This window comes from Dasypus novemcinctus, chromosome 1, assembly GCF_030445035.2.
Source record: "Dasypus novemcinctus isolate mDasNov1 chromosome 1, mDasNov1.1.hap2, whole genome shotgun sequence".
NCBI classification, from domain to species: Eukaryota; Metazoa; Chordata; class Mammalia; order Cingulata; family Dasypodidae; genus Dasypus; species Dasypus novemcinctus.
Window position 1 is genome coordinate 21,664,106 of NC_080673.1, and position 27,716 is coordinate 21,691,821.

At 34.9% G+C, this 27,716-nt stretch overlaps 1 protein-coding gene across 2 annotated transcripts in view; it reads left to right on the forward strand.

Annotated features, from left to right (window-relative positions):
• Positions 1 to 27,716, forward strand: part of LOC101434287 (probable ATP-dependent RNA helicase DDX60) — a 115,836-nt gene that overhangs the window by 41,355 nt on the left and 46,765 nt on the right. For both annotated transcript variants that reach the window (XR_011648433.1, XM_004475388.4), the window contains exons 9-22: positions 1,093 to 1,234; positions 2,191 to 2,346; positions 5,628 to 5,733; positions 6,117 to 6,232; positions 7,459 to 7,619; positions 10,246 to 10,498; positions 13,379 to 13,545; positions 14,076 to 14,234; positions 15,830 to 15,979; positions 17,737 to 17,856; positions 19,126 to 19,221; positions 21,412 to 21,527; positions 22,343 to 22,485; positions 22,586 to 22,695. Coding sequence is in view for 1 of the 2 variants with exons in the window: in XM_004475388.4 (XP_004475445.2) it covers positions 1,093 to 1,234; positions 2,191 to 2,346; positions 5,628 to 5,733; positions 6,117 to 6,232; positions 7,459 to 7,619; positions 10,246 to 10,498; positions 13,379 to 13,545; positions 14,076 to 14,234; positions 15,830 to 15,979; positions 17,737 to 17,856; positions 19,126 to 19,221; positions 21,412 to 21,527; positions 22,343 to 22,485; positions 22,586 to 22,695 (1,995 nt within the window). In the remaining variant the exon portion in view is untranslated. The remainder of the gene's footprint in view (positions 1 to 1,092; positions 1,235 to 2,190; positions 2,347 to 5,627; positions 5,734 to 6,116; positions 6,233 to 7,458; positions 7,620 to 10,245; positions 10,499 to 13,378; positions 13,546 to 14,075; positions 14,235 to 15,829; positions 15,980 to 17,736; positions 17,857 to 19,125; positions 19,222 to 21,411; positions 21,528 to 22,342; positions 22,486 to 22,585; positions 22,696 to 27,716) is intronic.

Sequence of the window (27,716 nt, forward strand, 5' to 3'; positions counted from 1 at the left end):
CAGAGATTCAAGTCTCTTGGACATAAACTCACCAACTCTTGTACAAATTATAGGTTCAATAGAAGGACAGAAGAGCCATGTGTAGGGAAATCTCAGGGGTTCTTAACCTTTTGTGTTCCATGACCCCTTTGTATGGCCATCTTCCCTCTGTGTGTGTCTTTCTGTCTTCAAATCTCCCTTCCCTTGTAAGGACCCAGTCGTTGGATCAAGGGCCCACCATAATCCAATATAACTTCATTTTAACTTGATTACATCTGCAAAGATCCTGTTTCCAATATGGTCACATTCAAAGTTACCAAGGATTTGGGCTGAAATGTATCTTTTAGGTGGACTCAATTCAACCTACATCATCTATGCAAATTCTTAGACCCTACCCTAAATATACCCAATCAGAAACTTTGGGGATGAGGTCTGGCAATTTGTTTTAACAACCTTTCCAGGTAAGACTGAAGTTTGAGAACCATCTCTGTATGGCTCTGGGAATCTCTATTGTTTCATTCACTAGGCTCTCATTTGCTGATGTTACTTGCATCTTCTGTGAACCAAGTAAGTGGGTTGATGAAGGCATTCCGTTAATGGGAACAAAGCCTCATTTTCATAAACCACTGCACACCATTGTGGGTAGATGGGATTCTTTGAGTTTGCAAAGATTCAATTTCTTCTAGATCCCCAACAGTCAAAATGCTCTTTAAAAAATGCTTTTTTATCTGAAAGCAAAATAGGAAATCATTAAAACCTAAGTCAAAAACAGATATCTTTGAAAGCAGAAATCTTCTTGTGACCTTGGAACTGTATCTGTGGATTACACTGTGAAAAGAAAAAATCTTATTAAAAGCCAAATACTGGCTTCCCTGATCCAGAAAAAGTAACTGTAAAAATCTACTTTGTGGTCTGTTTTGCTTTTATTTTCTGTTTTAATCTTTTAAAGTAAAAGTCTTCATCATTTACCGAGACAGAATGCCTTTTCATTAATTAATGGAATAACCCTGCCAACCTGCTTTTCAGCTGGGTTATAGTAGGGTATGAAGTCATTCTATAGTTTATTGCTAATGTGAAAATTGACAGTAACTTTGTTTTATTTTTCATTTTCAGAAAAAGTGGTGTGAATATTTTATCCTAAGTAATATAAACAATTGTGAATTTGAGAATCTGAATTTAATTCATCTTTCTGACACAAGTGATGAGCTTTTGTTGAAGAATATTGCTTTTTACTATGAAAAAGAAAATGTTCAAGGTACATCCTTAGTATATAATTATAATATATATAATTTTAATTTCACCCAGAGATGAACATAATAAAGGATTAAAAACTTGAAAAAAGTTCCCATACTTCTAACATACAACACAACAATCATTTTCCTTTCTTCCAATCTTTGTTTATAGATATATGTAATTTTTATTTAATTGAAAACAATTTGCAAATCACATTTATTTTCATGTAATATTTTTGGAAAATATGAATTTGAGTGTTTGGCCTTTCTGCATAATTTAAACAGTTGAATTTTTCATTTAAATACATGCATAATATGTCTTCATAGTTTTACTGTAATTATTCATTCTACTAATACTATCTATTTAAGATGATTTAGTTTCTTTTCCAAAGATAAAGTTGCTTTATATATTTGTTACATGCAACTTGTTTTTCTCTGAATTACTTCTTTAGAATAAATTTTCTAATGTTTCTCACTAGTAAAAAGAAAACAACACATATGCATTTTAGGAGGATAGTTACTGATTGAACACTATTGAAGCTACTCTGATCTCAAAGATTTGGTTCCTTCAAATTGTAACCACTGGAATTAATTAGCTACATACAAATTTAGCAATTCTCTATAGATTTTCTGGCCTCAAAAATTATAATTTTTATTCAGTTTTATTGACTGTAAACTTATGTGTGGTATAGTTTTTTTTTTCTTTACCTTAAAAAATAAATATTCATCATCTGTTGCTTTAGTTAAGAAATTATAATTTTAATATTTAGTTATCAAATAGGAAAACAAGATAAATTTTTTTAAAATCTGCAGTTGCATGGTTAACACTATGCCTGTTTTCATTTAAGTGCAAGGTGGCGGCCACTGAAAATTTCACTGTTAGACAAATATTTTGGAGCAGTATGAATTTGGTGAAAATGTGTGTTTCTGTATATAAGTGATGAATTTTCAATATTTGATGTTTTTCATTGTTATATAGGCTTAAGTTTGAATTTGGGCAATTCCGTTATGAAGGAATATGAACACCTCTGGAATACCGTGTCAGACTTGGTCAGTGAGTTTGGTGTTGGAAAGCCATTTCCTTTGCGGACAACAAAACTTAATTTTCTTAGAAGGAATCTATCACCAATAAAAGGTAATAAATCCTTAAATTAATTTGAAATTAAAGCATCACTGACTGTACTTTGAAAACACCGTTAAGTCAGTGCTATAAGTATAAATCATTTTCTGACACTGTGGATTTTAGTAACAAAAATAAATTACCTTTATTGTCATATCATTAAGGTAGTATGCTTTGACTGTATTTTGAAGATTTATATGTTTTAATTGTAATTATGTTGTTGCCAATTAAAGAAAAGCCAGATATATGTGACTTTAATTTCCAACAAGATGGCTGTATAGATAAACTGAAAAATCTCTTTGGGTTGGGTAAAAGACACCAAACAACTTTTTATACAATTATAGCTAAGCTAAAAAAAAAATGTAAGGGAAATCCAAGGGCCAAAAATGAAAAGGAAGGGGCATGTGCTATAAACCATTGTGCAAGGTCAACGTTGAAGCCATCACTGGCCTGAGGAGTATTTACTGATGACAGTGATCCAAAGGTTTGTAGTATAACTAAGACCCCTGCACCAAGTGAGGATCACAGGGTGTATACTGAAAAGGGTAGATCCCTAAGCCTGCTTCTCAGCAAAGGATGGCAACAAACTACTCTCACTGGGTCTGGTCTCTGGGTAGAAAAAAAATAAATCATTCTGGATATCTGTAATTATAGGCCCACCCTCCCAAGAATCTGGGGATTAAATTTACACTACTTAGAGGGTCAAGATAACCCTTACCCAGAAAATTAACTTTTAAAGTGATCAAAGGAATCTGACAAATTCTCTATAGAGGAATACATGAATTCTCTATAGAAGATTCCCAGAGATAAGACACTAACAAATATGAGCTCAAATAGAGAATTATAAAACAACTGATGAAATAAGCTACTTAAGAGAAATAGTAAGCCATAGAACTAGAACTTAAAGTACTTCAAATTTTGGAATATCATAAGTAAAATGTATTGTGAAGTGTTTAAAAATGTTTAAAGAAATACAAAATAAAATAGGAAACACGAGAAAAGACGAAATACAAAAAACAATCACACTGTAAAATAACCAAATACAACTTTAGAAGGAAAAATATTTTATGACTCACGAGTTAAGAAGTTGATTGGAGAATTTGTGAACTAGGATAGATGAAATGAATTATTCAGTTTTATCAGTCAGGGTTCTCCAGAGAAACAGAATCAACAGGATATGTATGTGTGTCTACATGAAAAATGTATATATAGAGAGATTTATTTTAAGAAATTGAGTTGGCAGTGGTGAGGGCTGGCATGTCTAAATTCCATTCTTGGCCAGAGGCCGAGAATTCTGGTAAGAGCTGATATTGGAATCTTTAGTCTAAAGCCTGTAGGGGAAGCCTGCAGGCTGGAAACTCAGAGAGGAGTAGAGCACATGGTCTTCAGGCAGAATTTCTCTTATTTCTTGAACTCTCAGTTCTTGCACATAAGTCCTCCAACTGATTGGATGAGACCCACCTACATGATTCAGGGCAATCTTCACCTAAAGTCAACCGATTATAGGTGTCAATCCCATCTATAAAATACCTTTACAGCACAGTGTAGGCCAGTGTTTGACCAAACAACTCAACACCCATAACTTAGTCAATTTGACACAAAATTAATCTTCACAACAGTTTAAAGCAGAGATTAAAAATATGAAAGAGCTGTTAAGACACTTGGAAAATAGAGAGAGCCTAACATTCATCCATTTAGAGACTGAACCCATGTGGAATCAGCAATATTTGAAAAGATAATAGCAGGGCACTTTCTTGGATTAAGGAAACAAAATTTGCATGTTTAGGAAATAGAGTGCACAAATGGACTAAATTAAACAGAGGTACATATACATTCACAGACAGACATGATTGACACAACATCGAAATAGCAGAAAACCAAAAAAAAAAAAAAGTAAAAAGAAATATCACAGAGTGATTTACAAAGGAACAAAATTTAGTTTAATAACAGAATTCCCAGTAGCAATGATAGAAGTCACTATTCAGTGGAAGTACATGTAATTCAAAAAATACAATTTAAGAATGAAGAAGTAATTGTGAACTTTTTCAGGAAAACAAAAACGCATCTACCCATTATCACATCACTGAAGGTATTTCTATATGATGAATTTCAGGTAGAAGAAAAATGATCCCAGAAGGATATAAAAAGGAAAGCTCATGGGAAATTAGGCTGCTTTGACATAGGCTATTTTCCAGACTATGGGGGAAGAACATAAGTCATTTTTCCTCTTGTCAGGATAGCTTCCGAGGCAAAGGCCTGAAGTGCAAGCCCTCTGTTGAGCCAAGGAGTCCTAGTAGGAGAGTGGGGAGGTAAGGTCAGACAAGGAAGAAAACCAATGCAGCGTTTGTTAATGAGTAGTTCACCACTTTGTGCAATTGAGGTGAATTTCACTTTGAATGTCTAGGGATGGTGTAGAAATCACCGTGGAGTTTCCTTACCTAAAGAACAAGATAGCTGTGGTATCTCTCTGGTCCTTGGCAGAGGGCTGTCCCTGGGGATGTTATATTCTCAGGGCTTCTAGCTTGCTTCACATGTGCTTTAAGAAGAAAAAGTGCTCAGACAGAGAGGCATCAGGGCAAACACAGCAAAAGTGAGCACCAGGGAGCCTAATAGGCAGAAACTAAATAAAAGTTATTCATTAGCTGATTAATGTGTTTGGAAAGTTATATCTATCAATCGATCATCTATCTCTTTCTCTCTATCATCTACAGCGTCATCTATCCATTGAATAGGATATATATTTTGAATGTAATATTAAAATAATAGCATATACATGCATTTGGAATGTAATATATACACACACTTATGTAAACACACACATACATATATGAGATCAAGGAAGACCCAAGGGAATACTATAATGATATCAAGTATTAACATATGTATTTTCCCCAACTTTTCTTTTATTCCATTTTCATAAAAGTAACTGTGTATGCAAAATATCTCTTAGTAAGACTCCCATCTTTAAGATACTTACTCATAATAGGGAATGATAAAAGGAATAAACACTAAATAGGAAACTTAGATGACTTTCTTTTTCTCTTTTCCTTCTCCCCACCCCCCATATCTGTCTCCCTAGCTACTTGAATGCTTAAATGCCATCTATTTCTTTATTCCCTGCTTTGTGCCAAAATATTTTAATGTGAGAAATCGTTTTATGGGAAGGGCAGAGATTGAGAAATGAAAATAAGATCAATGCAAAATGTTTTCTAGTGTGAACTTTAGAAAGTAGTGAGTAACATTCCTATATGAAAGTTTCACATCTGACTTTGTCTTAATTTTTTGTTTACTTACAGAATGCTCCAAGGAAAAGTTGCCTACTTTGGGTTTTATTCCAATGTCATCTAACGTGGTTAATATGTTTGTTGGAGACATTTTGAAAGATCTGCCTTTTTTAAAGAGGTATAGGATCTTTAGTCTCAGGAAATAATTGTGGGATTTAATCTTTAGTTAAAGATTATTTGAAATCAATATATTAAATGGAATACATGTTTGTAACATAAATGAATTTAATATTAAATTTATCAGTGCCTTCTGATTGTTACTAGGTAAAATCTGTACGGTCTAAATCTTAGAGCAAAATCATTCCAGCTACTTGTTTTTAATGAATATTTGTTGATGTTCATGGGACTCTTAGAGAAAGGAAGTCGATTTGGATTCTGTCACTCATAGCACATCATAGAAAGAGAAAGGAGAGCTATGAATCAAAAAGAAAATGAAATCTATGCATCATATATCTGGAGGCATGCAAATGAAAATGTGCATATATGTGTTTTGTCTCACAGTGATGATCCCATTGTTACTTCACTGGTTAAACAAAAGGAATTTGATGAACTTGTACATTGGCATTCTCACAAACCCCTTAGTGATGATTATGATAGGACAAAGAGTAATTTTGACGGTAAGTTCCGTGACTGACTAAAATAAATTTAAAAGCAGTTTCACTTTCCACTTTTCATCGTATAGTGAAAATTTACTCTGTTATCAGGAAGGATGTTAATGAAAATTTCCCACTTTGTTTACCCATGTGCACATAGTTAGGGATGCAGATGTCGTAGAGGGAAGTATACAGATAGGACATTTGTCTCCTCAAAAGTCTAAACTGTTTAAATATGGTTTGTACTTTAAAAAAAGTGAGTATCTTTGAAGTCAGATATATTGACAGAAACATCGTTTTTCAAGCAATTTCAGCTGCTTTCACACTGTGCAGTTGATTGTAGGTAACAGGTGCAAGCATTTTATCTGTCTTCATGCTCAGAGGGATTAAATCTGCAAAGGAACGCCCAATAAACCACTAACAGTCCATCAACAGAGACTAGAATAAGGATTTTGTCTCTCTGGGTATTTCGTTGTCTTCATTCCGTCTTTTTCTCTCCCCATATTCACCCCACCCTATGTCCTGGCAACACTTACTTTCAGGAGAGTCTAAAGTATGCATAGAAAGCACGCTCTTAAGGAATCCTTTTCATCCTGCTGATAAAACTAGTTATGAATATCCTGCACGATGTGAGGTTACTCTTACGAAGAGCTGTTAACAACCTTCAATGTGGTTTGATTTCATACATGTAGATTCAAGTATAGAAAAAATAATCAATTAGTTTTTTCCTGTAAGTGATTTTTTTTTTTGGTCTGAGAATAATCATATCTGGATTCCTGGGTTTTCCTATGTCACTGGATTTTACAATAATGAAAAAGTTTTAAGCTTTTCTCCTATGCCTACCTCCTGCCTTTGGTTCTCAGTAGGGATTTTCCTAGAGATGCAAGAAGCCAGCATATCCTGGATGATTGCTTTCTTAACTGTGCCTCTTACTTTTTCTTAACTCCATTTGTAGGGCACATGGCAGAGGTAAAGTACAGAATCTATTTTGTATTTCGTAACACTCTTATATTTGCTTTTCGAGGTGGACCATGAAAAAATGTCTTGTCACCTCCAAATTTTAATAAGAGCAGGTATTATTTTATACACAAGAGAGAGCCAGACTTAATATCCCTCTTTAGCAAAGGTAACCAGGTTGAACTATTGCTCCAAAATAAAAAAGTACAGCTGTGGGTTAGATGGTGTGGAAAATCAGAGGGAATGTTATTGAAAAATGTGGGAATGTTACATTTAAGTCTTTCCTTTTTCAGAAAGTTCCAAAGATCCTCGTGTTCTTAGATCCTTGCAAAAGTATCATGTTTTTCAACGATTGTATGGGAATTCATTAGAATCAGTCTCTTCAAAAGTCATTGTAACTCAGACTATCCAGCCAAAGAAATGTTTCAATCAATCCAAGAGCAAAAAGGCACATGTAGGTTTGACAAGTCCTATCAAATGTTTTTTACTTTGCTCTTCCACTTCTTAAACTGATATTTGTTCATCTCTTCAGTGTTTCTTTCCATGCTATGCTTTTTTCCTTTTATGTATGATTGCTTAATATTTTACTTACTTGTTAAGAAGGGTTAGTATGCATATAAAGGTTGTATATGGGTATCTATGCATAATAAAATTATATTTATTTGATAAAGAATATAAAGCATTAAATGAATAAAGAGATGGATTTAGAACATACTGAATTTAGGGTAAAATACAGATGTTTACTTATTAACAACAATGAACATCTTTTTACATATATGTGGAAAAATGCATTTGAAATACATATCTGCTTTTTTTTTTGGCTTAAGTTACAAAGTTTGTCTGCACTTTTCCAAAATGTTCTAGTAATTAATCAGTCCACCAATTTGTTGTAAGTGGACAGCAAGAACCCTCCATTTCCTCTTTCTGTGTGGGTTGGATTCCTGTAACCTAAGTAATAACTTGTGATAGAAAAAATGATCAGGTAATATTACTGGTAATATCTAAGTAAAGAACTGGTTATGTTAAAACTGTATTGACTGATTTGATGTTTTTAGGGCAATGACTTTGCTATCTTTTTAAATAAAAATGGACATCTCATTAGGCTTTAGTGTATTTCTGTTGGCCTCAAAATTGAGAAAGGCATTTACACTCCTTACACTAGAAGTTCCTCTTAAGGTCAAAGGTTTTAAATAGTAGAGTGAACACCTACTTAACTAAACCAGTCATAAACCCAGGTGTTTGCTGCAAATCTGCCTCCCCAAATGGAAGTCAGCAGAGTAAAGTTATGGTAAATGAAACGTATAAAGTCTGGGGAAAGGAAACAAGAAAACATTTCTACTCTCACTTTTGAACACTGAGCTTTGGGAAATTTTTGGTTAGGTCAGTAAAGTGTGCCATTTCTTTGCCAGACATATAACTAATTAGTAAATAGGGAGAGGAAGTTTCAGACCTCCTAGTGATAGACATCAGTTTGAGGATTTTTCAGCAAAACCCCTTTATTTTCCATTTAAGATAACATTAAGCAATAATCACAAATTGCAAGTTTCTCAGTCCTTCTGTGAAGTTTCTAGTCTTGAACTGCTTCAGAAAGCTAAGCAGAAATGAGGGCTGCTCCACCTCTTTTTTCTCTCTGAATCAGAACGAAGTTTCTCCAATGCCCAGTTACATGGTCACTGTTTCCCTCCTTGAGATAACCATTTCCTTCTTATTTTATAGACAATTTCATTGCCAATGAGACCCTCCAATTACAACATTTCCTTTTTCACTTAGGAATACTCAGAGGCTTCTTACACTTACATATATATATATGTGAGAGAGACATTATAGAACCATGAATTTGCTAAACATTTTTATTATACAATACAAAATACGAAGACAGAATATCTCATGACTTTCCCCACTGTTTCCATTATTAAACCTACATAAATTTTCTTGTCTGAATTAAACATTCATAGCACCATAAACATTTACTCTCCTAGTAACAGTTTAATATGTCTGCATGTTCAAGGTAAGACTTCTATGTAAGAAATCACCAAAGTCTACGAAGACATGAATGCCCTACTGGGGTAGAATCATGCCAGGTTAACCTGACACAGTGAACTTGGAAGTTTAAAATATTGGGAAACTAATGTAAAATTGATCAGAATAATATTGTTAAATGATGATAGCTGAAATTGACTTCATTATAGGAAACATTTACCTGTTAATTTCTTGGCTAACCAGAAGAGTAGAGGAGAATTTGTTGAAATTCTTTTGCTGTTACAAGTTTGTTTTGGTAGACTACTAAAGCAAATTGCTAAGCAAGGTAAAGGAAGTTTCATAAAGTGCTTTAGGTCAGTGTTAAGCACATTTCTAGATAGCCCAAGCAAATCAGTTGGATTCATACCATTTTTCTATCAGCTATTTTCCTTTCATTCCCTTCCCCTGTCCTCACTTATTAATCACACATTATGGCTTACCTGCTTTGTACTTAGGACATTCAAATGAACAGGGTACATTCTTGTCTCAAGAATCTCAATTCAGAGAGGAATGATAAGTAAACTCACAACTGCACAGTACATTTTGATGGGAGCTTTGATACAGAGAGAAGTCTGAGTTATAACAGAAGAGCAAAGGAGGCAACCTAACTCAGGCTTGGGAGAGTCAGGGACAGCTTCAGGAAAGAAGGATCTTCAAAGGTGAATAGAAGGTAGAGAGGAGACTGAGGAGGAATGAAAGAGGAAAGGTGATTCCAAGAAAGCAGCAGGTACCAGTGCACGGAGATGTGAAAGAACTATGGTCTAGTGTCTCATTGGTTTTTCAAAAAATATTTACTCCTTTATAATCTATAGCACTTGGAAATCTAGAATGTTATCTTAAGCAAGCCTTTGTACTTACTAAATTGAATTTTCTTGAGTTTTCTATTAACAGATGCTTTGATTTTAAGAAACAGATATGGAAATTATGCCTGAAATTATGCCTGTTCAAGAATAGGATGATGGTCAAAGTCCTCAATATACACTTAAAGACATGTCTTACTAATGAAATGTCATTTTAGCATATGTCCAACATGTTTCATGATTTTACTTTTCTTTTACCAGGAGACCAAAGCTGAAATAATTACCAGAGAGAATAAGAAGAGGTTATTTGCCAAAGAAGAACAGAAAGAAGAACAAAAATGGAATGCTCTCTCATTTTCTATTGAACAGGAAATGAAAGAGGATTTAAACTCTGGAATAAAGAAGCTGGAAGATTTTTTGAAATCATGTAAAAGTAATACAGTAAAATTTCAAGTTGAAATGGTAGGGTTAGCTGCATGCTTGAAAGCATGGAAAGAATATAGCCAAGATAAAGGTAGGTAACTGTGTTTTCTTACTTCAGTGAATCAGAGAATTAATAAAAATGTAATGATGATAGCTGCCATTTATTAACTGGAAATTTATGTGGAAGCTTTGCATGCATTATCTGATTATATCTTTACAAAAAGCCTCCAAGATAAGTATTATTGTCTGTTTTACCATTGAGTGATGAACTCTCACAGAAGATCTCAGCAGCAAATATCTAGCACATTCAAAAGCAGTCAAAAATAGTGTTTTAAAAAGCACTGTCTACAAAGCATGGGCATCATTAAGGGACCAACAAAAATGGTCAGACACCGAGGAGAATCTGTCACTCACCCTTGAGATAAACTTTTGTTTTCCCCTGGATAAAACTAAGGTCTTGCCTGCCTACCACATGGAGTTCTTCCAAAGGTTGCTGTGGCTTTCCACATACTCTACTTTATCAATTTCTACAGCAGGTGGTAGAAAAGAACACACAGCAAGAGAAAGATAAGGGAAAAAATAGGACAGGTAAAGATGTTTAAATTGATAAAGGTGAAATAATCATGTGTCAAATCACTCCCAAACTGGTAAGTCTTCTAAGTCGACCTCATTGATCTTTTAGTCTGGAGCATCCTCACACTCTAATCCATTTTACACAAGGTCACTACGTTCTTTATTTCAGTCCCCACTCTCATTCTATCCTGTACTTAGTCTAGCACAGCCAGGCCCTCTTTGGGTATAGCATGACAGTGAGAGAATTAAGGTTTAACTCATGTATTTCTCCCTATCCAGGATGTTTCATCAGTTAGAATTTTCAGTTGGCTACTACTAAGAAAGATCAGCATTGAAAGTGGTCTAAGGGAAATAGATGTTCATCTCACTCACATTTAGAAGTCCAGGGGCTGCTGTGACCCAGGATCATCTTTATACTCCATTACCTTGATGATTGCTTTCCATTCTTTAAGTTGCCTTTAGATGACTCTATTATAGAAGATATTAGGAGAAAGGGAAGAAGGCAAAAAGTTCTCATTCCAGCTATATGTCTCCGTTTTAGGAGCTTTTCTAGAAATCCTGTCAAACAACTTTTGCTTCAACAGAACTTAGTCACAATTACACATCAAACCATAAGGGGTACTGGAAAAATGTAGGTTTTTTTGTTTTCACCTGGGCACATTAAGGCTTCTAATAATACAGGGATACCATAAAGAACATTGGGTGATTTAGTTGAGTAGAAAGCTAGTAGTTATTTCCTCCTTGTCTTCTACCTAAATTCTATTATCTGAGTCCATTCCATGGGGCATCTTTCCATAATGCCTTTCTCCAATAATCCAACTTACATAACTTACTACCTCTATCACTCAATTTGGGCAGAACAAGGTCTGTGCATTTTCTCTCTATATGGACTGGATACTCCTTAGAGCTCTGCATTAAGTTTCTTTCATATCTTCTTATAGCATTCAGTAGGAGTTTAGTAATATTTGTTAACTGTATAAAATATGGAGTTATTAGATAAAAGACAGTACCAAAAAGCCCTGATCTAGTGAGTATGAAAGGTTTAGCAGTGGGAGAGGAATGAAAAGGATACACATGGTACAACTAAGCATAAAGTAATGGAGAGGGATTAGCAGAGTCTGGATTTGGAGGTTTGAATAGACTGTTTGCTTTGAAGGGCTGTGATTACTCCAAATACTTATCTCTGGACAACAATAGAGTTAAAAAAAATGTTGCTAAGGTTCTTTTTTATTTTTTTAATTTTTAACCCTCCCCCCATGGTTTGAGCTCACTATCTGCTCTCTGTATCTGTTTGTTATGTGCCCTCTGTTTCTGCTTGTCTCCTTTTTTAAAGGAGGCACTGGAGACCTAACCCAGAACCTCCCACATGGGAGGGAGACACCCAATTGCCTGAGCCACCTCCCCTCCCTTCTTGTTGTGTCTTTCATTGTGTTTCCTTCTTGTGTCTCCTCATTTCATCATCTCGTTGCATCATCTTGTGTCAGTTTACCACACCAGCCCAACGCATCAGGTCACTGTCTTGCTCATCTTCTTTGGGAGGCACTGGGAACTGAACCTGGACCTACCATGTGGTAGGTGGGTGCCCAATTGCTTGAACCACATCTAGTTCCCTGTTGCTAATTTTTTGACTCCCCTCCCTGTCCCCGCAGCTTTTTTTGTGTGTGCTGTCTGCTCTCGGTGTCCAGTTGCTGCTGTGCATTCTTCTGTATTTTTATTTATTTCCACCCCCTTGCAGCTTGCTTGCTCTCTGCTCTGTGTCTGCTTGCTGCGCGCTCTTCTGCATTTTTGCTTGTCTCCCTTTTTTTGTTTCGTCACCTTGCTGAGTCTGCTCTTGCTGGCTCTTGCGGGTTGGGCAATGCTTGAGAGCCGGGCGGCTCTCCGCACCACACAGGCCAGCCTGCCTTCACAAGGATGCCCTGGGATACAAACCCAGGGCCTCCCATATGGTAGATGGGAGCCCAACTGATTGAGCCACAGCTGCTTCCCTTTTGATGAGAGATTTAATGTCATGTTTTTTCTTTAAGCACATTAGAGAAGTAGTATGACAATAATAGGTGGAGGAAAGCTTTGCTTCCTAGAAACTTATACAAACCTGAGCTTTAATGATCTTATTTCTATCATGATACATAAAGGTTTTCTTTTTATCCAAAGGTATTCTTTTTGCACATCTACTTCCCATTATTTATGGAGATAATGACGTGAGAACAGTTATACTTTAACTTCATGTTAGTTATTAAGTTTAATCCTCTCTCCTCTAAATAAACATATCAAGGAAGACAGTGAGTTTAATCAGGTCAGATTAATTGAAAGACTGAATTGTTAATTTTGGACAATGAAACATTTCTTAGTTTTGATCATCTTTATTATTAATCAATTTTATTATTTACTCTCTACAAAGATAAAGCCTACAAAGATTTAAGTATAGCTGTTCAAATGATGAAAAGGATCCACTCTTTGATGGACAAATATCCAGAACTTTTGCAAGAGGCTGATCATCAATTTATAGCCAGATGCCTTAAGTATTTAGGATTTTATGAGTTGGCAAGTTCTTTATATCCAAGCCAGGTAATATGTTTAAAATAGCGCTGTTTTTAAAGTAATAAAAATATTACATTAAATATAATGTTTGTAATTGTTATTATAAATTAATATAATTGTTATTATATACAGTCTTGTAAAAAGGTCATCTCAGAGATTTTATTTTACTAAAAATATTTTACAGAATTTATAATCCTAATCAAGAAATAGGATAGTGGTATAAATGCTTGCCTAGAAAAACAGATTAAATGCCAGATGTTCTCTGTAGACCCTTAAAACAAACTCTGTACTTAATTCTAGCAGAATACCTCAAAACAATAGTGTGATTATTCAATAGTTTTTAAATATATTGGGTTGTAGTAACACATACTATGTTGAAAATCTTGAAGTCTGCTGATTTATTCATCGTTAAGATGATTTCGGTGGCAAAGGGATTCTTCAATAAATATGACAGTTTAAAAAGTTGTAAAATGCCTTTCTTATGGAAGCTACTTAGTAAAAATATTTTAATTATTTAAATTTTATAATTAAAATATCTTTCAAAATAAATAATAAAGGTTGCAGGAGATGAGAAAAAGGAGAAGAAAAAGAATAAATATGCAATTGACATTGGACCTGTTCGGTTTCAACTACAATTCATGGGCCATTACTTGCTACGAGATGAGAGAAATGATCCAGATCCCAGAGTCCCGGATTTTATTCCTGACACGTGGCAGGTAACCATGTGAAGTGAAAGAAACTTTCTGGTATTTTCTTCTTAAGCATGATCTGGAGCTTCTCATTATTGTGGCTCCACTTATATTTGGCATGAACTTCTCAATATTGTGTCATGTCACTGTCATTTAATGATCATTTTGTCATTAAAATTGTAGTTTTTTCCATTTAAAGAAAGTGGGATTCTTACATAATATATAGACCATTTCCTTGGAGACTTCTTGATGGATATACATATATGTTTTTTTGTTTTTGTTTTTTTCAAGCAGTTTTGTTGAGATATATTCACACTCTGTCTAATCCATCCAAACACATTTTGTTTTTGATGTGTGTCAGACAGTCATCATTCATGATGAGTCTCCAGGTTTTGTGCATGTCAATAGGCGTTCATATGCAAATAAATCAATATGTGCAAAGAAATTCGAGTCACTTAAACATTGTAGACAATTGTTTAGATATTTCCACACTTCATATGTCAATGTAGTAGCTGCTCTACAAATGTATGTGAAATTAATATTAGCTAATATAAAATTTGAAATAAAATGGTGTCTTCCTGTATAAAATAGGCTTATAAAATTGCTGATAAATTGAGCACTTTTTTCCAATTAATTTTTTTTTAAAGAAGCTTTTGATTACATAAATGTTACATAAGAAATGTAAGGGATTCCCAGATGCCCCACTCCCTCCCCGCCCACACTTTCGCTTAGCGCAACATCTCTCATTAGTCTGGTACATTTGAAATTGAACGTTTTAATTACAAAAATGTGCTTTCATAGATTCAGTCAGATAGAATGTCCCATTCAGAGTCTGACTTTACGTTTCTTATGTTGTTGATGGTGGAATCTCTTTAAAAATTCACGCCTCCTTTTCTGGAGGTGGAGGATGAGTTCCTCACCTCAGTGCACGATGCAAGTCAGTGGTTGCTCTCCATTTCTCCCAGGCTTGCTGAATTATTCTGATGCCCACTTTGCTCAGAGTTGTGGCTGCGAGTGGACCTAGATTGAACAGGGCGTGTTTGGTGGGGTGTTCTTCCGTATTCTGCCCATCATTCAAGCTTATGGTGCTTTGACCATTTATCTTTTTGATGTGATAAAAGCGCAGGCTAGAGTGAGAGCCCATGAAACTCTCACATGCCCTCCACGGTAGGTCCTTGGCATTTTCTTAATAGAAAATAGGAAATAAATGATGAAATTTTGAGTCGTTGATGTTTTCTATTCTGTCATTTTTTACCTGCAAATAAATACATATTGGCAACTTAAAACAATTTTTAACAGCCATTCCGCACTTAGGAAACAAGTAATTAGGAAGTAATGTTTTTCCAGTGAAAAGATAATCATTTCTTAAGTCTTATGCTTCGTTTTTTTTTTTTTTCTCTCTCAGTTGTAGACAAAACTCCACTTTCCAAATACTCAATAGGATAAAAATTCTCTCTTCTGAGTGATTAATACAAGTTCCTCAGATTTTTCTATGAATCTCCCTGTGTGTTTGCAGCACCCAACCTCTATTTGAAGTTCAGAGAATCCTATTGAAAGTATTTTAATCTAGTCTGATAACAATGCTCACTTTCTTGACACAAATTGTTGTCTGAACCCTGCAGCGAGAGCTCCTTGATGTTGTGGATAATAACGAGTCAGCAGTGATTGTTGCCCCGACGTCCTCTGGAAAAACCTATGCTTCCTACTACTGCGTGGAGAAAGTCTTGAAGGAGAGTGACGAAGGGGTGGTTGTGTATGTTGCACCAACAAAGGTAGAACTTATGTGGCCACAATTTCCTCTTTTATTTCCAAACCTCCTCTTCCAAAATAATGCAGATGGTCAGATGGTGGATCGATTCCACTTTGCTTTTTTGATCTGCTTGCTCTCTTTCCGGTTTCAGAAGCCACACCACTTTCCTTAGAACTGGGGTAAAGAAAAAGTCTGGCCTTCCCATGTTGCCATTAGGTGTTATGTTTGGATTGAAGGAAGCATACACTTTTTGGTGGGCTATGTCGAGAGTTCCCAAAGCACCCAGCCTTACCTGTGCAATGTTTTTGGGATGTGTCTAATGTGCCATTGGTTATTAGCAACTGGCCTATCTCTCAAGCCAGCTCGTTTTGTCATATTTCTTTTATGTCTGGCACTACTTGATTTTATTTTGAAAACAGAAAGAACAGTCTTTGTTATTTAGGAGAATATTTGTTTACATGAACTTTGCATATTCTTACTATCAATCCCTTGTGTTTATTGTGCTTATTGTTAAAAAGACAGACTTGGCTGACATGACAATTCTTTCCATTTTATCCTTTAGGAAAATGTGTGGTATAGAGTGACTTGTGGTCAGCCTGAGAACCAAAATGATTAGTTTAAATTAGTACTTCATTTTTGATTATTGCTTTTTTTTTTGTTTTTAATGATAGTAAAAGCGATTTGAGCTCATTGAAGGAAATTAATAAAATATAACAAGAAAAAATTAAGATTTCTGTAAGTGGAATTGCTAAGTCAAATGGCAAACTTACTGTCAAGTTACTCTTCTAAAAATATGAATCCATAGCATCTATGAAAAGTTTTTACCCTACTGCTAGCTAAAAACTCTTGTATTTGAATTTACATTTCTGTGATTGCCAGTGATTTCAGAGTCTTTAAATATGATTTTTGGGCCTTGGCATTTCTTTATTTGTGAACTACCTGTGGATCCATATGCCCATTTTTCTTTTTCTTGGGGGAGGTTGTGTTTCTGTTAATTTATCAGAATTTACATAAATAGCATATTAACTCTTTCTCTGACATAAATAAAACTAGTATTCTTTCACATTTATCATTTTTGTCTTTTTACTATATTTAAGGTCATTTTAATGGTAATGCTTACTATCTTTGTATGATCAGATATAGCAATATTTTCATTTTGGGTTTTTGGTGTATGCTCAAATACATGAAAATATATGAATATGTTCACTTTCTGATACTTTTATAGTTACATTTAAAATTTTAATTTTAATCTATATGGACTTTTTAATGCATAGTGTGTAAATTAGGGAGAGATCTGTAGGTTTCCCCACACTCTGATTCCACCGACTAGGCTACCTGCTCGATTGAGAGCATGGTTTGGTTTGTTGACATATGTATTCAAACGGAAGACACTGGGTAAGTCCTCAAGCATAGGAGCGCAAATCTTTCTTGACTATCTCTTACTTGACTTTTCCTTGTATAGCAAACTCACAGCTTCTCTCTAAACTTTGATCATGGCAGGCATTCAGAAGTTTGATATGTAGGGATCGTTTCTTGTTTGTGCCTTCTGAAGAAGCCATCATTTTTTCCCCTTACGTTTTCCTCTAGGTTGAGATTTTCCAACAAGCTTTCTGTGTTAGCCCAGAACACTTTGGTGGATCTCGTGTAGATGGGAATAAGAAAAGTATTATTAATTTTCTCCATTAGTAGAAGAACATACTTTTAAGTAGATTCTGTTGTTGTCTAAGTTTCCACCTGTCTCTATTATATGACTAATGGATCTCTTTCTTTGTCAATCAGGCCCTTGTTAATCAAGTGGCAGCAACCATCCAGCATCGTTTTACCAAAAGCACGCCAAGTGGTGTTGCTCTATGTGGTGTTTTTACAAGAGATTATCGTCATGATGCTTTAAACTGTCAGGTTGAGTATATTAAATAATTAATTGTCAAATTATGGAAGAACGCTTATCTATGTTTTTCACTAGGAACTCAACATTATAAGGTCTTGGGAAATAATCTTCTTAAATTTATGAAAGACTGAATGACATCAGAGAAAATCAACATTACATTCCAAAGAGTGAGAAGTAGAACTCATCTTTCTTTAAGGGCACTTACATTTTGATTTCACATTTCAATTTCTATTTCATTGTGTTGTATTTGTTTATAAATGGACTAAAAATGATTTGAAAAAACTCAGTAAATTATAAAACAACAAATTTCCCATTAGAGGTACTTTTCTTACTAAGTACCTCATTGTGGCTGCAATAATGTTGTAGAATTGATGTTATACCTGGTGTTAGGTAAATCCTAGACAAATACATATTGTCCTCCTTGGTAAACTCATAGTTAGACAACTGAGACTTAAACAAAAAGTGAAAAATGATCTCAGAACATGGCATTGTAGATATGGAATGTGCTATCCAGGTTGCCTTTTGAGGACAGATTTTGTCTTACTGAGAGGAATGAGGTCAAGACAGATTTCATGAAAAAGGAATGTCCACAGGACTTAATTTCCTTAGAATAGTTAAGATCCACATCCATCGCTGTAAATCAGTTATACTCATTCTTTGAAATAAATTTGCTCTTGCTAAAAATTAAAAAAAAAAAAAAATTCCAGCTGTCAGTTCTCCCACATCGGCCTCCGTAGTTTACCTCATGTCACTGAGACAGCAGGAATATAAATGCCCAGCCATTTCAGCTTGATGTGTGGCACTCTGACAGTCAGTATGCACTACAGAATGCTGAGGTGGGTAGGCCAAGGCTTTGCCGATCAACTTGTCAGTTTATTTCTTCCCCCATCCAATTCTGCTTCTTCCCCTTTTCTATCATGGTTGTTGCTCCTTAATAAGCATCTTGCATCCCAAAGTCCATCTCAGGGTCAGATGTTGGAGAACCAAACCTGTGAGAATAAATTCTTTCTGTATTTAATACTCAGAATGTTCATAATAAAAGGAATTTAAACTTTAAATCTTGTATTTTACGGATAATTGACCTGCAAAAATTGAACTTTCATTCGAGGCAACTATTGAATCACAGTGTAAATGACAGTAATTCTCAGAAACAGTATCATATCCTAATTATCAGTAGGTACATTCAGTGACACATAAGCCTACCTTTTATATTCTTATAACTATACTTATATATAGTAAGTGCTTAGAAATATTAGTTCACACAATGTCATTATTTTTAGGTACTTATCACAGTGCCTGCCTGCTTTGAAATTTTACTGCTTGCTCCTCATCGTCAAAAATGGGTACAAAGGATCAGATACGTTATATTTGATGAGGTAGGTTTGGTGTTATTTCTCTGGGTTGATGACCTGGTACGAACATGTACTATGACTTCAGCACGTTTGGTTGGGGTTCAGGTTGGAGAGACACTTCCTTCTGTACAGTTTTCTCAGTGTATCACAATCAAGCTTTTGGCTTCATTTTCCAGTAGTGGGTCTTTTTGTGCACCCTGCAGAGCTCTTTATGGGAGAGACACTTTTCATTGCTGACTACTGTTTTAGTGAAACAGAGTTTACCCACCATGTTATGTGTTTCCCTAGACAGAGATTATATAACCCTTCTTTGATCACTAAGGTGAAGAATTTTAGAATCCAACAATGGTGACACTTATTTATTTCATTTGTCATGGAACCAACAGAAAACAGCACACTCAAAATGCAATAATTGAAGAAGGGTGTTTTCCAAAGGGGTATGTGAGGGAAACTATAAGGATTAGTGCAATAATATAGAGTTACTATCTTACTGCTAAGCCTAAAAGGAAAATACAAGGAAGCAGTTACTGCGACCCAGACAGAGCTTACTGTGGCGCTGCCCACATTGTGAGGTGCAGTTTTTGGTGGAGGACACAGGCAGCTCAAGGTGAACTTGCAGGAAGGGAGCCAAGGGAATAAAGCTCTCAGCCTTATTACCCTTCTTTCTTCTGTCCCTTTCCTGGACTCTCCATTGGCCAAATCCAATGGAACCAGAGAGCTTGGGAGCCTTTTTGAGGTAGTCCTTATAGCTAAGTTTCCCTGGGCAGAGACCAAACAGGCTGTACTAATTTGTTTGATCCTGAATTGTATTTATTTTTGGTTAATCAGTGCATATTTTATTTCAAGAACCTTGGATATTGCTGCTTAAACCACCCCCCCCCAAAAAAAAAACCTTCGTTTTTGCAGTCTAGAATCTTGAATTGAAGTCTAATGCAAAAAATTAAAAAATGTGAAACCATATGATATTTGTTACCTCCGTTTTCTCAGTTTTACATAAGGATAAAACTGAAAGGGTTTGAAGGATAATGTCTAATCTGACAGACACAGGGAAAAGCACTTGTTAGTACAAAGGATGGGGTAAACATGCATCGAAGAGGTATGTTACCTGGTCAGGGCAAGGCCTAATGGATATTGGGAATTGTCTGGTTTCTTTTCTTTTTCTTTTTCTTGTTTTTTTAAAAATCATTGGTCTCTTGTGGTAAGTCCTCTTCAGGTGATTGTCAGGTATCCTAATTTAATCTGTTTAATGAAGCCCACATTTAAGAATGTTCCTTGAATCTAGTTCAGGTTGCTCTAATTGGTTAAAAGGCATTATTTCATTTATTCTGCATATATTTATGGGGTACCTCCTCTGTGCCAGTCACATTTTTCGGTACTGGGAAGTCCAAGTGTAAGGCCACAATGGAATTGCAACAGAGGAATTAAAGGAGCTAATATACAAATGACTGTGTTAGGCCACATTGGCACAAACTCCGAAGAGAGTGTACTGCCATGACTGCTACAATGGCAGAGTGGGGTTAGGGAGGGCAGCTATGGAAAGGGTGATCAGAAAGTGTTTCTCAGGGAGTAACGTTAAGCTGGACACTGCAGATTAATTCTGACTAGCCTGAGTTAGAAAGAAGATAAGACCATTTCAAGCACAGCAGCAATATTTGTGAAAGCTATGGGTTAGGAAAGATGCGTTCAAGTACTTTAATTACCAAGTAATAAAGAATAGGCTAGTATTTCTGGAGCTGAGTTAAGGTGGGAAAGTGGCTTGAGAAGAGGCTAAAGAGGTAAGCAAGGGTCAAATTAAGCTGGGCTGAGGAGTTTGTATTTCAGTCCGTGTGTAATGGGAATATATTAAAGAATTTTAATTTAGGGGCATGGCTTGATATAATTGATCTTTGGAACATTATTATAGCTGTGTGTGAAGAGTGGAGGGGACAGGAATGGAAGGTAGGATAGTGGTCAGGAGAATATTGTGGTCATTTAGGTGAGATGTGATGGTGGCTTATTTGGCAGTGGACATGTAGAGAAATAGGTAGATGTGATGGAAAGGTTTGGAAGTGAAATAAGGAAAACTATTGATAGATTGGTTGTGGGGATTGAGTTTGCCGCTATTTAATTTTGGTAACTGAGAAACTATGTCTGATGATTTCAGACTTCCATATTATATTTTCATTTACCATATTTAAGTCAATTTTTCAATTGAGAAATTTTTTTCTTTACTAGGTCCATTGTCTTGGTGGAAACATTGGAGCAGAAATCTGGGAGCACCTCCTTGTCATGATCCGATGTCCCTTTTTGGCTCTTTCCGCTACCATAAGCAACCCTGAACATCTCACTGAGTAGGCATTAGGTTCCATTTTGGACAGAAGAGTTAGCTATTTTAAGTGCTTGAGTTTCATACTTTATATATGGATTCTAAAGAGTTTCATAGCTTTCTGGTGAATCTTTAAACTCATCCCTGCGTTTTTAAATAACAGAGCCTCTCTAGAGGTGCTGAGCAAAATCACCCTCCTATAAGAAAAATCAAGCACTCCCCGATCCAGATCTAAAATTTTAATAGGGTATATGTTCCCATATCTCAAAAAAAAAAAAAGTTCACCAGAAGTGATAGATTTATGCTCCTTTTTCTTTGTCCTTCACCAACAAATAAAAATAAAACCATTGAAAGGCATAACCATGGGCCCTGAGATATTCTTTATTCTACTCCACTTTGTAGAAGATGATTAGAAAGCTAGCAAAGCCTTGTTGGTTGAAAGTCCCATATCATTTTGTCATTAGACTTGATTTCTTCCTAGTGATAATAACAAGTATGGCAAAGACTCCCATAATCCTTCCTATATGCCGGGTACCGTTCTAAGTGCTTTGCGTATATTAATTTATTTATATGCCCAACAAACCTATTGATTTGGGTACTATTGTCATTTCCATTTTATAATGTGGAAAATGATGCAGGTTATCCTTGTTAAGTGACTCAACCAAGAGCCATAGCTAGAGGTAAGGACTTTGGGATGCAGTCTCAGGTAGTCTGGCTCTTCTCTTAAGTACAATTTCCAGAGTACATGACATTTTCTTTATTTAAATTATTTAATTTCACAGGAAGTACTTTCATGTTCTGCCTAAGTAATATGCAAATTTGTATATATGTTTTTGGTAGGTGGCTACAGTCAGTAAAACGGTACTGGAAACAAGAAGACAATATAATGGAAAAAAATAATGTTTCTAAAAGAAATGCTGGCTCTCGTGCCAAGTTTTACAAAGACCACTTGCATATAAAACAATCATACAAAGTTAGACTTGGTATGTTTGATATATTCATATGAATTTTTATCTTTTACTTTAAGATTATTTCAGAGCTTACAGATCCATTGATTTGAAAATACTTATTCTTCATTTTTAGTGCTCTATGGAGAGAGATACAATGATTTGGAGAAGTATATATGTTCAGTGACAGAGGATGATGTTAATTTTGATCATTTTCACCCTTGTGCTGCACTAACAACAGATCATGTAAGTAATGCTTTAGCCATATTTGTTCTGAGTAACAGAAATTATTAGTGTATTTCATAACTGAAAAGTTCCTAATTGATATTTACTAGAAGCTGAACAGATATTCTAAAACAAGTACTTCCCCTTAATTTTGAGAATACCAAGAATGTTTTTCACAGTTTTCATTTGGTTCCTAAATGGTGTCTGGATACACAAAGCTTAAAAAAAGTTTAACCTGAGTTTTTGAGTTAATTTTATTTTTCCTGGAAATTATCTTGGCCCATTTTTCTCATTCTGTGTGTTTTTATCCATCTCTCTGACACTAACTCTTCCTTTAGTGAAGCTACAATTTATGCGGATAACTGCTAGTGCATATTAGAATCTGATCACTATGAATTAGTTTAATCAAGGAAAAGATACTTCACTAATTTAACAATTTCCACCTGAGTGGAGACTGTAAAAACCTCTCAGTTGGGGAATTGGGATGTGAATGGGGAAAGATTTACTGATTTTTCTCACATATTGCTACTCCTGCCTTATCCTGTTCTAATGAACGGGTTTTTCAGAATCTCATTGCCTCTGAATAGAATAAAGGCATTAGCCAATAGTTTGCCTTCCTTCAAAGATCTGGTGAGTTAAATATATCCCAAATTCTGCTGTCAGATTAGTTCTCCTAAAACATAATTCTAATCTTGCCAAGGCTTTAATATCTCTGTTTTTGTCTTAGTTTGCCAAGACTCTTACAGCAAAATAATGCAAGTTGGTTAACTTAAACAATAGGAATTTATGGACTCAGTTTTGGAGGCTAGAAGTCCAATATCAAGGTATCAGCAAGACCCTGCTTTCTCTGAAGCTGGTAGTGTTCTGGTGGCTTGTGGACAATCCTTCCTCACATGGCAATCTGTCTTGTCTCTCTTCAAGTACCATCTTCTACTACTGTGACCAATTTCCTCTGTTTATTAGGTCTTCAGTCATATTGACCTAAGTCTCCCCTGATTCAGTTTGGCCTTAACATCTTGAAAGATCCTATTTACAAACGAGTTTCCATGAACAGGACAGGGGATTAGAACGTGAGCATGTTTTTATGGGGAACATGATTGAATCCCTAACACCTTTGGAAATGGAAAATGCACGGCTGCTTAGATTGGCATCCAAGGTCTTCGATGGCCTAATCTTAATCCTCTTTTCATTCATCCTCTTGATAGATGTTTTCTGGAAGCTCTCATGCTAGATCTTGTGCCTGGAATATTTCACCACAGATGCCAGATGCCAACTGTCCAGATCCTATTCATCTTTAATGACTCTTCTTTTTTTCTCTTATTAAAGAAGTTGGTTAACAAAATAATCATGAAAAAAAACACAAAAACTACCAGGACTCCCTTATATCACACTGTTATCATCACTTTGTGTTGGTATGATATATATAATAGATGAAAGCAGATTTTTTATAATTATAATATTGATTAAAGTCCACGGTTTAACTTACTGTTTGTGTAATGTAGTTACTTTTTTCTAATTTTTTATTCTGTGACCATATAGACAATCTAACATTTCCTCTTTCAACTATATTCAGATAAATATTTCAGTGCTGTTAATTGCATTCGCAATGTTATGCTAATTCACCACCTTCCATTACCAAAACATTTCCATCATCCCAAAGAGAAGCCTTGTACATTTAAGCCCTAACTTCTCATTCTCTATCCCCATCCCATCCCATGGTAAACTATATTCTAGATTCTGACACTAAGAGTTTGATTATTCTAATTATTTCATATTAGTGAGATCATACCATATTGGTCATTTTGTGTCTATTATTTCACTCATCATGGTGTTGTCAAGCTTCATCCATGTTGTTGCATGTATTAGGACTTCATTCCTTTTTACGGTTGAACAATATTCCATTTCATGTTTTTATCATTTTTTTTATCCATTTGTTGGTTGATGGACATTTGATTTGCTTCTATCTTTTGGCAATTGTGAATAATGCCACTATGAACATTGGTGTACAAATACCTGTTTGAGTCCCTGCTTTCAATTATTTTGGGTATATGCCTAGAATTATAGGGTCATATAGTAATTCTACACTTAATTTTCTGAGGAACCACCAAACTGTCTTCCACAGCAGCTGCACCATTTTACATTGCCACCAGTAATGAATGAGTATTCCTATTTTTCTGCATCCTCTCAACTTCTTGTAATTTTCTGTGTTTGTTTTTTGTTTTTAAATAACTGTCATTCTAATGGGTGTGAAATGATATCTCATTTTCATTTTGATTTGCGTTTCTTTGATGACTAATGATGTTGAGCATCTTTTCATGTGCTTTCTGGTCAATAGTATATTTTCTTTGGTGAGATGTCTATTCAAGTCTTTTGCTCATTTTTTAATTGGGTTAAGTCGAAGGGTTTCTTTACATATTCTGAGTATTAAAAACTTTTTTAGAATGTGGTTTCTAAATATTTTATTCCATTGTGTAGGTTGTAATCTTTAATGATAAAGCCCTTTGAGGTGAAAAAGTTTTTAATTTTGTGTGAGGCCCCATTTATCTATTTTTTGTTTTGCTGCTTGCATTTTTCCTGTTTAGTCTAAGAAATGATTGCCTAACACAAGGTTCTGAGAATGTTTCCCTACATTTTGTTCTAGGAGTTTGATAGTTGTGGCTTTTATATTTAGGTCTTTGATCCATTTTGCATTGATTTTTACATAAGGTATGAGGTCGGAGTCCTCTTTTTTTTTTTGCCTGTTGAAATCGGGTTAGCCAAGCACCAATTGTTGAAGAGACTTTTCTTTTCCAAAGTGTGGTCTTTTCTACCTCGCAAAATTCAGCTGGCCATAAATTTAAGGGTTTATTTCTGAGCTCTGCATTTGCTTCCATTTGTATATATTTCTGTCCTTTGCCAGTACCATGATGTTTTTATTACTGTGGTTTTGTAATAAGTTAAAAGATTGGGAATTATGAGTCTGACAACTTCATTCTTCTTTTGCAAGATGGCTATGGCTATTTGGGGCCTTTTCCTATAAATTTGATGATTAACTTTTTCTATTTCTCTATTTCTGCAAAAAAGGTAATTGGAATTTGGATTTGGATTTGGATTGCTTTGAATGTATAAATCACCCTGAGTAGTATTGACATCTTAACAATATTTAGTCTTCCAATATTTAGATGTTCTTTGATTGCTTTCAGAAATGTTTTTTAGTTTTCTGTGTATGAGTCCTTTACATACTTGGGTAGATTTATTCCTAGATAGCTGATTCTTTTTAGTTAGTATTGCAAATGAAATTTTTTTCTTGATTTCTTATTCCAATTGTTCATTGCATGTGCATAGAAATAACACTGAATATTGGGTGTTGCTATCGTACCCTACCACTTTACTGAATTCATTTATTAGCTCTCAGGAGATTTCTTGTGGCTGTTTTAGAATTTTCTGTATATAGGATCATGTCAACTGCAAGTGGGGTAAGTTTTACTTCTTCCTTCCCAATTTGGATGAATTTTATTTCTTTTTCTTGCCTAATTGCACTGATATCTGCACTATAATGGTGAATGCCTTCAGTCTTTCTCCAGTGAGTAAGATGTTATCTGTGGATTTCTATGTATGCCTTTTTTCATGTGGAGGAAGTTCCTTCTATTCCTACTTTTCTCACTGTTTTTAATCAAGAAAGGGTGATGGATTTTGCAAATGCCTTTTCTGATTTAATTCAGATGATCATACAGTTTTGTCCCTTCATTCTGGTAATATTGATTTTCTTATGTTGAAATTCTCTTGTATACCAAGTTTAAATCCCATATGATAATATATTATTCTTTTAATGTGTAAGTATTTGGTTTGCAAATATTTTTTTGAGGATTTTTTTTCATCAACATTCATAAAAGATATTGGTTTGTAATTTTCTTTTCTTGTATGTTTCTCTGGCTTGGTATGCGGGTGATAATGGCCTTGTAAAATGAATTAAGGAGTATTCCTTTTTCTTCAGTGTTTTGGAACAGTTTGAGCAGAATTGGAGTTAAGTCTTGGAATGTTTGGTAAAATTCTCCTTTGAACCCATCCGGTCCTGAGTTTTTCTTTGTTGGGAGATTTTGATTACTGATTCAACTTCTTTATTAGTTAATTGTTGAGATCTTCTGGTTCTTGAGTCAGTGTAGGTAGTTTAAGTGTTTCTAAAAATTTGTCCATTTCATTTAGGTTACCTCATTTATTAATGTGCAGTTGTTCATAGTATCTTCTTATAGTTCTTTTTATTTCAGTGCAGTTGGTAATAATGCCCGCCTTTAAATTTCTGAGTTTTGTTATTTGTATCTTCTTTTTTTTCCATCAGTCTAGCTAAAGATTAGTCAATTTTGTTGATCTTTTCGAACCAACCCACTTTCTGATTTGTTGATTCTCTGTATTTTATTTGTCCCATATTTAATCTTATTTCTTTACTTGTGCATGCTAGGGTTTAGTTTGCTTTTCTTTTTCTAAGTCTTCCAGTCTTGAAGTTAAATCTCTGATTTGAAATCTTTCTTCTTTTTAATGTAAGCATTGCTAAAAGTTTGCCTCTCAGCATTGCCCTTGCTGCCTTTCTTAAGTTTTGGTATGCTGTATTTTCATTTACATTCATCTTAAGATATTTCCTAATTTCCCTTGTGGTTTCCTCTTTATCCTATTGTTTGTTCAGTTTCCATATATTTGTGAATTTTCCATTTTTCCCTTGGGAGAATTATTATTCATTTCTAGGTCATTCCATTGTACCTAGAGAAGATAATAGTACAAGATTTTAATAATTTCGAATTTATTTAGACATATTTTGTGATGTAACATATCATCTATGCTGGGCATGATCCATGTGCACTCAAGAAGCATGTGTGTTCTGTTGTTGGGTGAAGTGTTCTCTATATGTCTATTAGGTCTAATTGGTTTAGTGTATCGTTTAAGTCTTGTATTTCCTCATTGTTCCTCTGACTAGATGTTTTATCCATTATTGAAAATGATGTAGTAATATCTCCTACAATTAGTGTAGAATCATCATTTTGTCCTTTCATATCTGTCAGTATTTGCTTCAT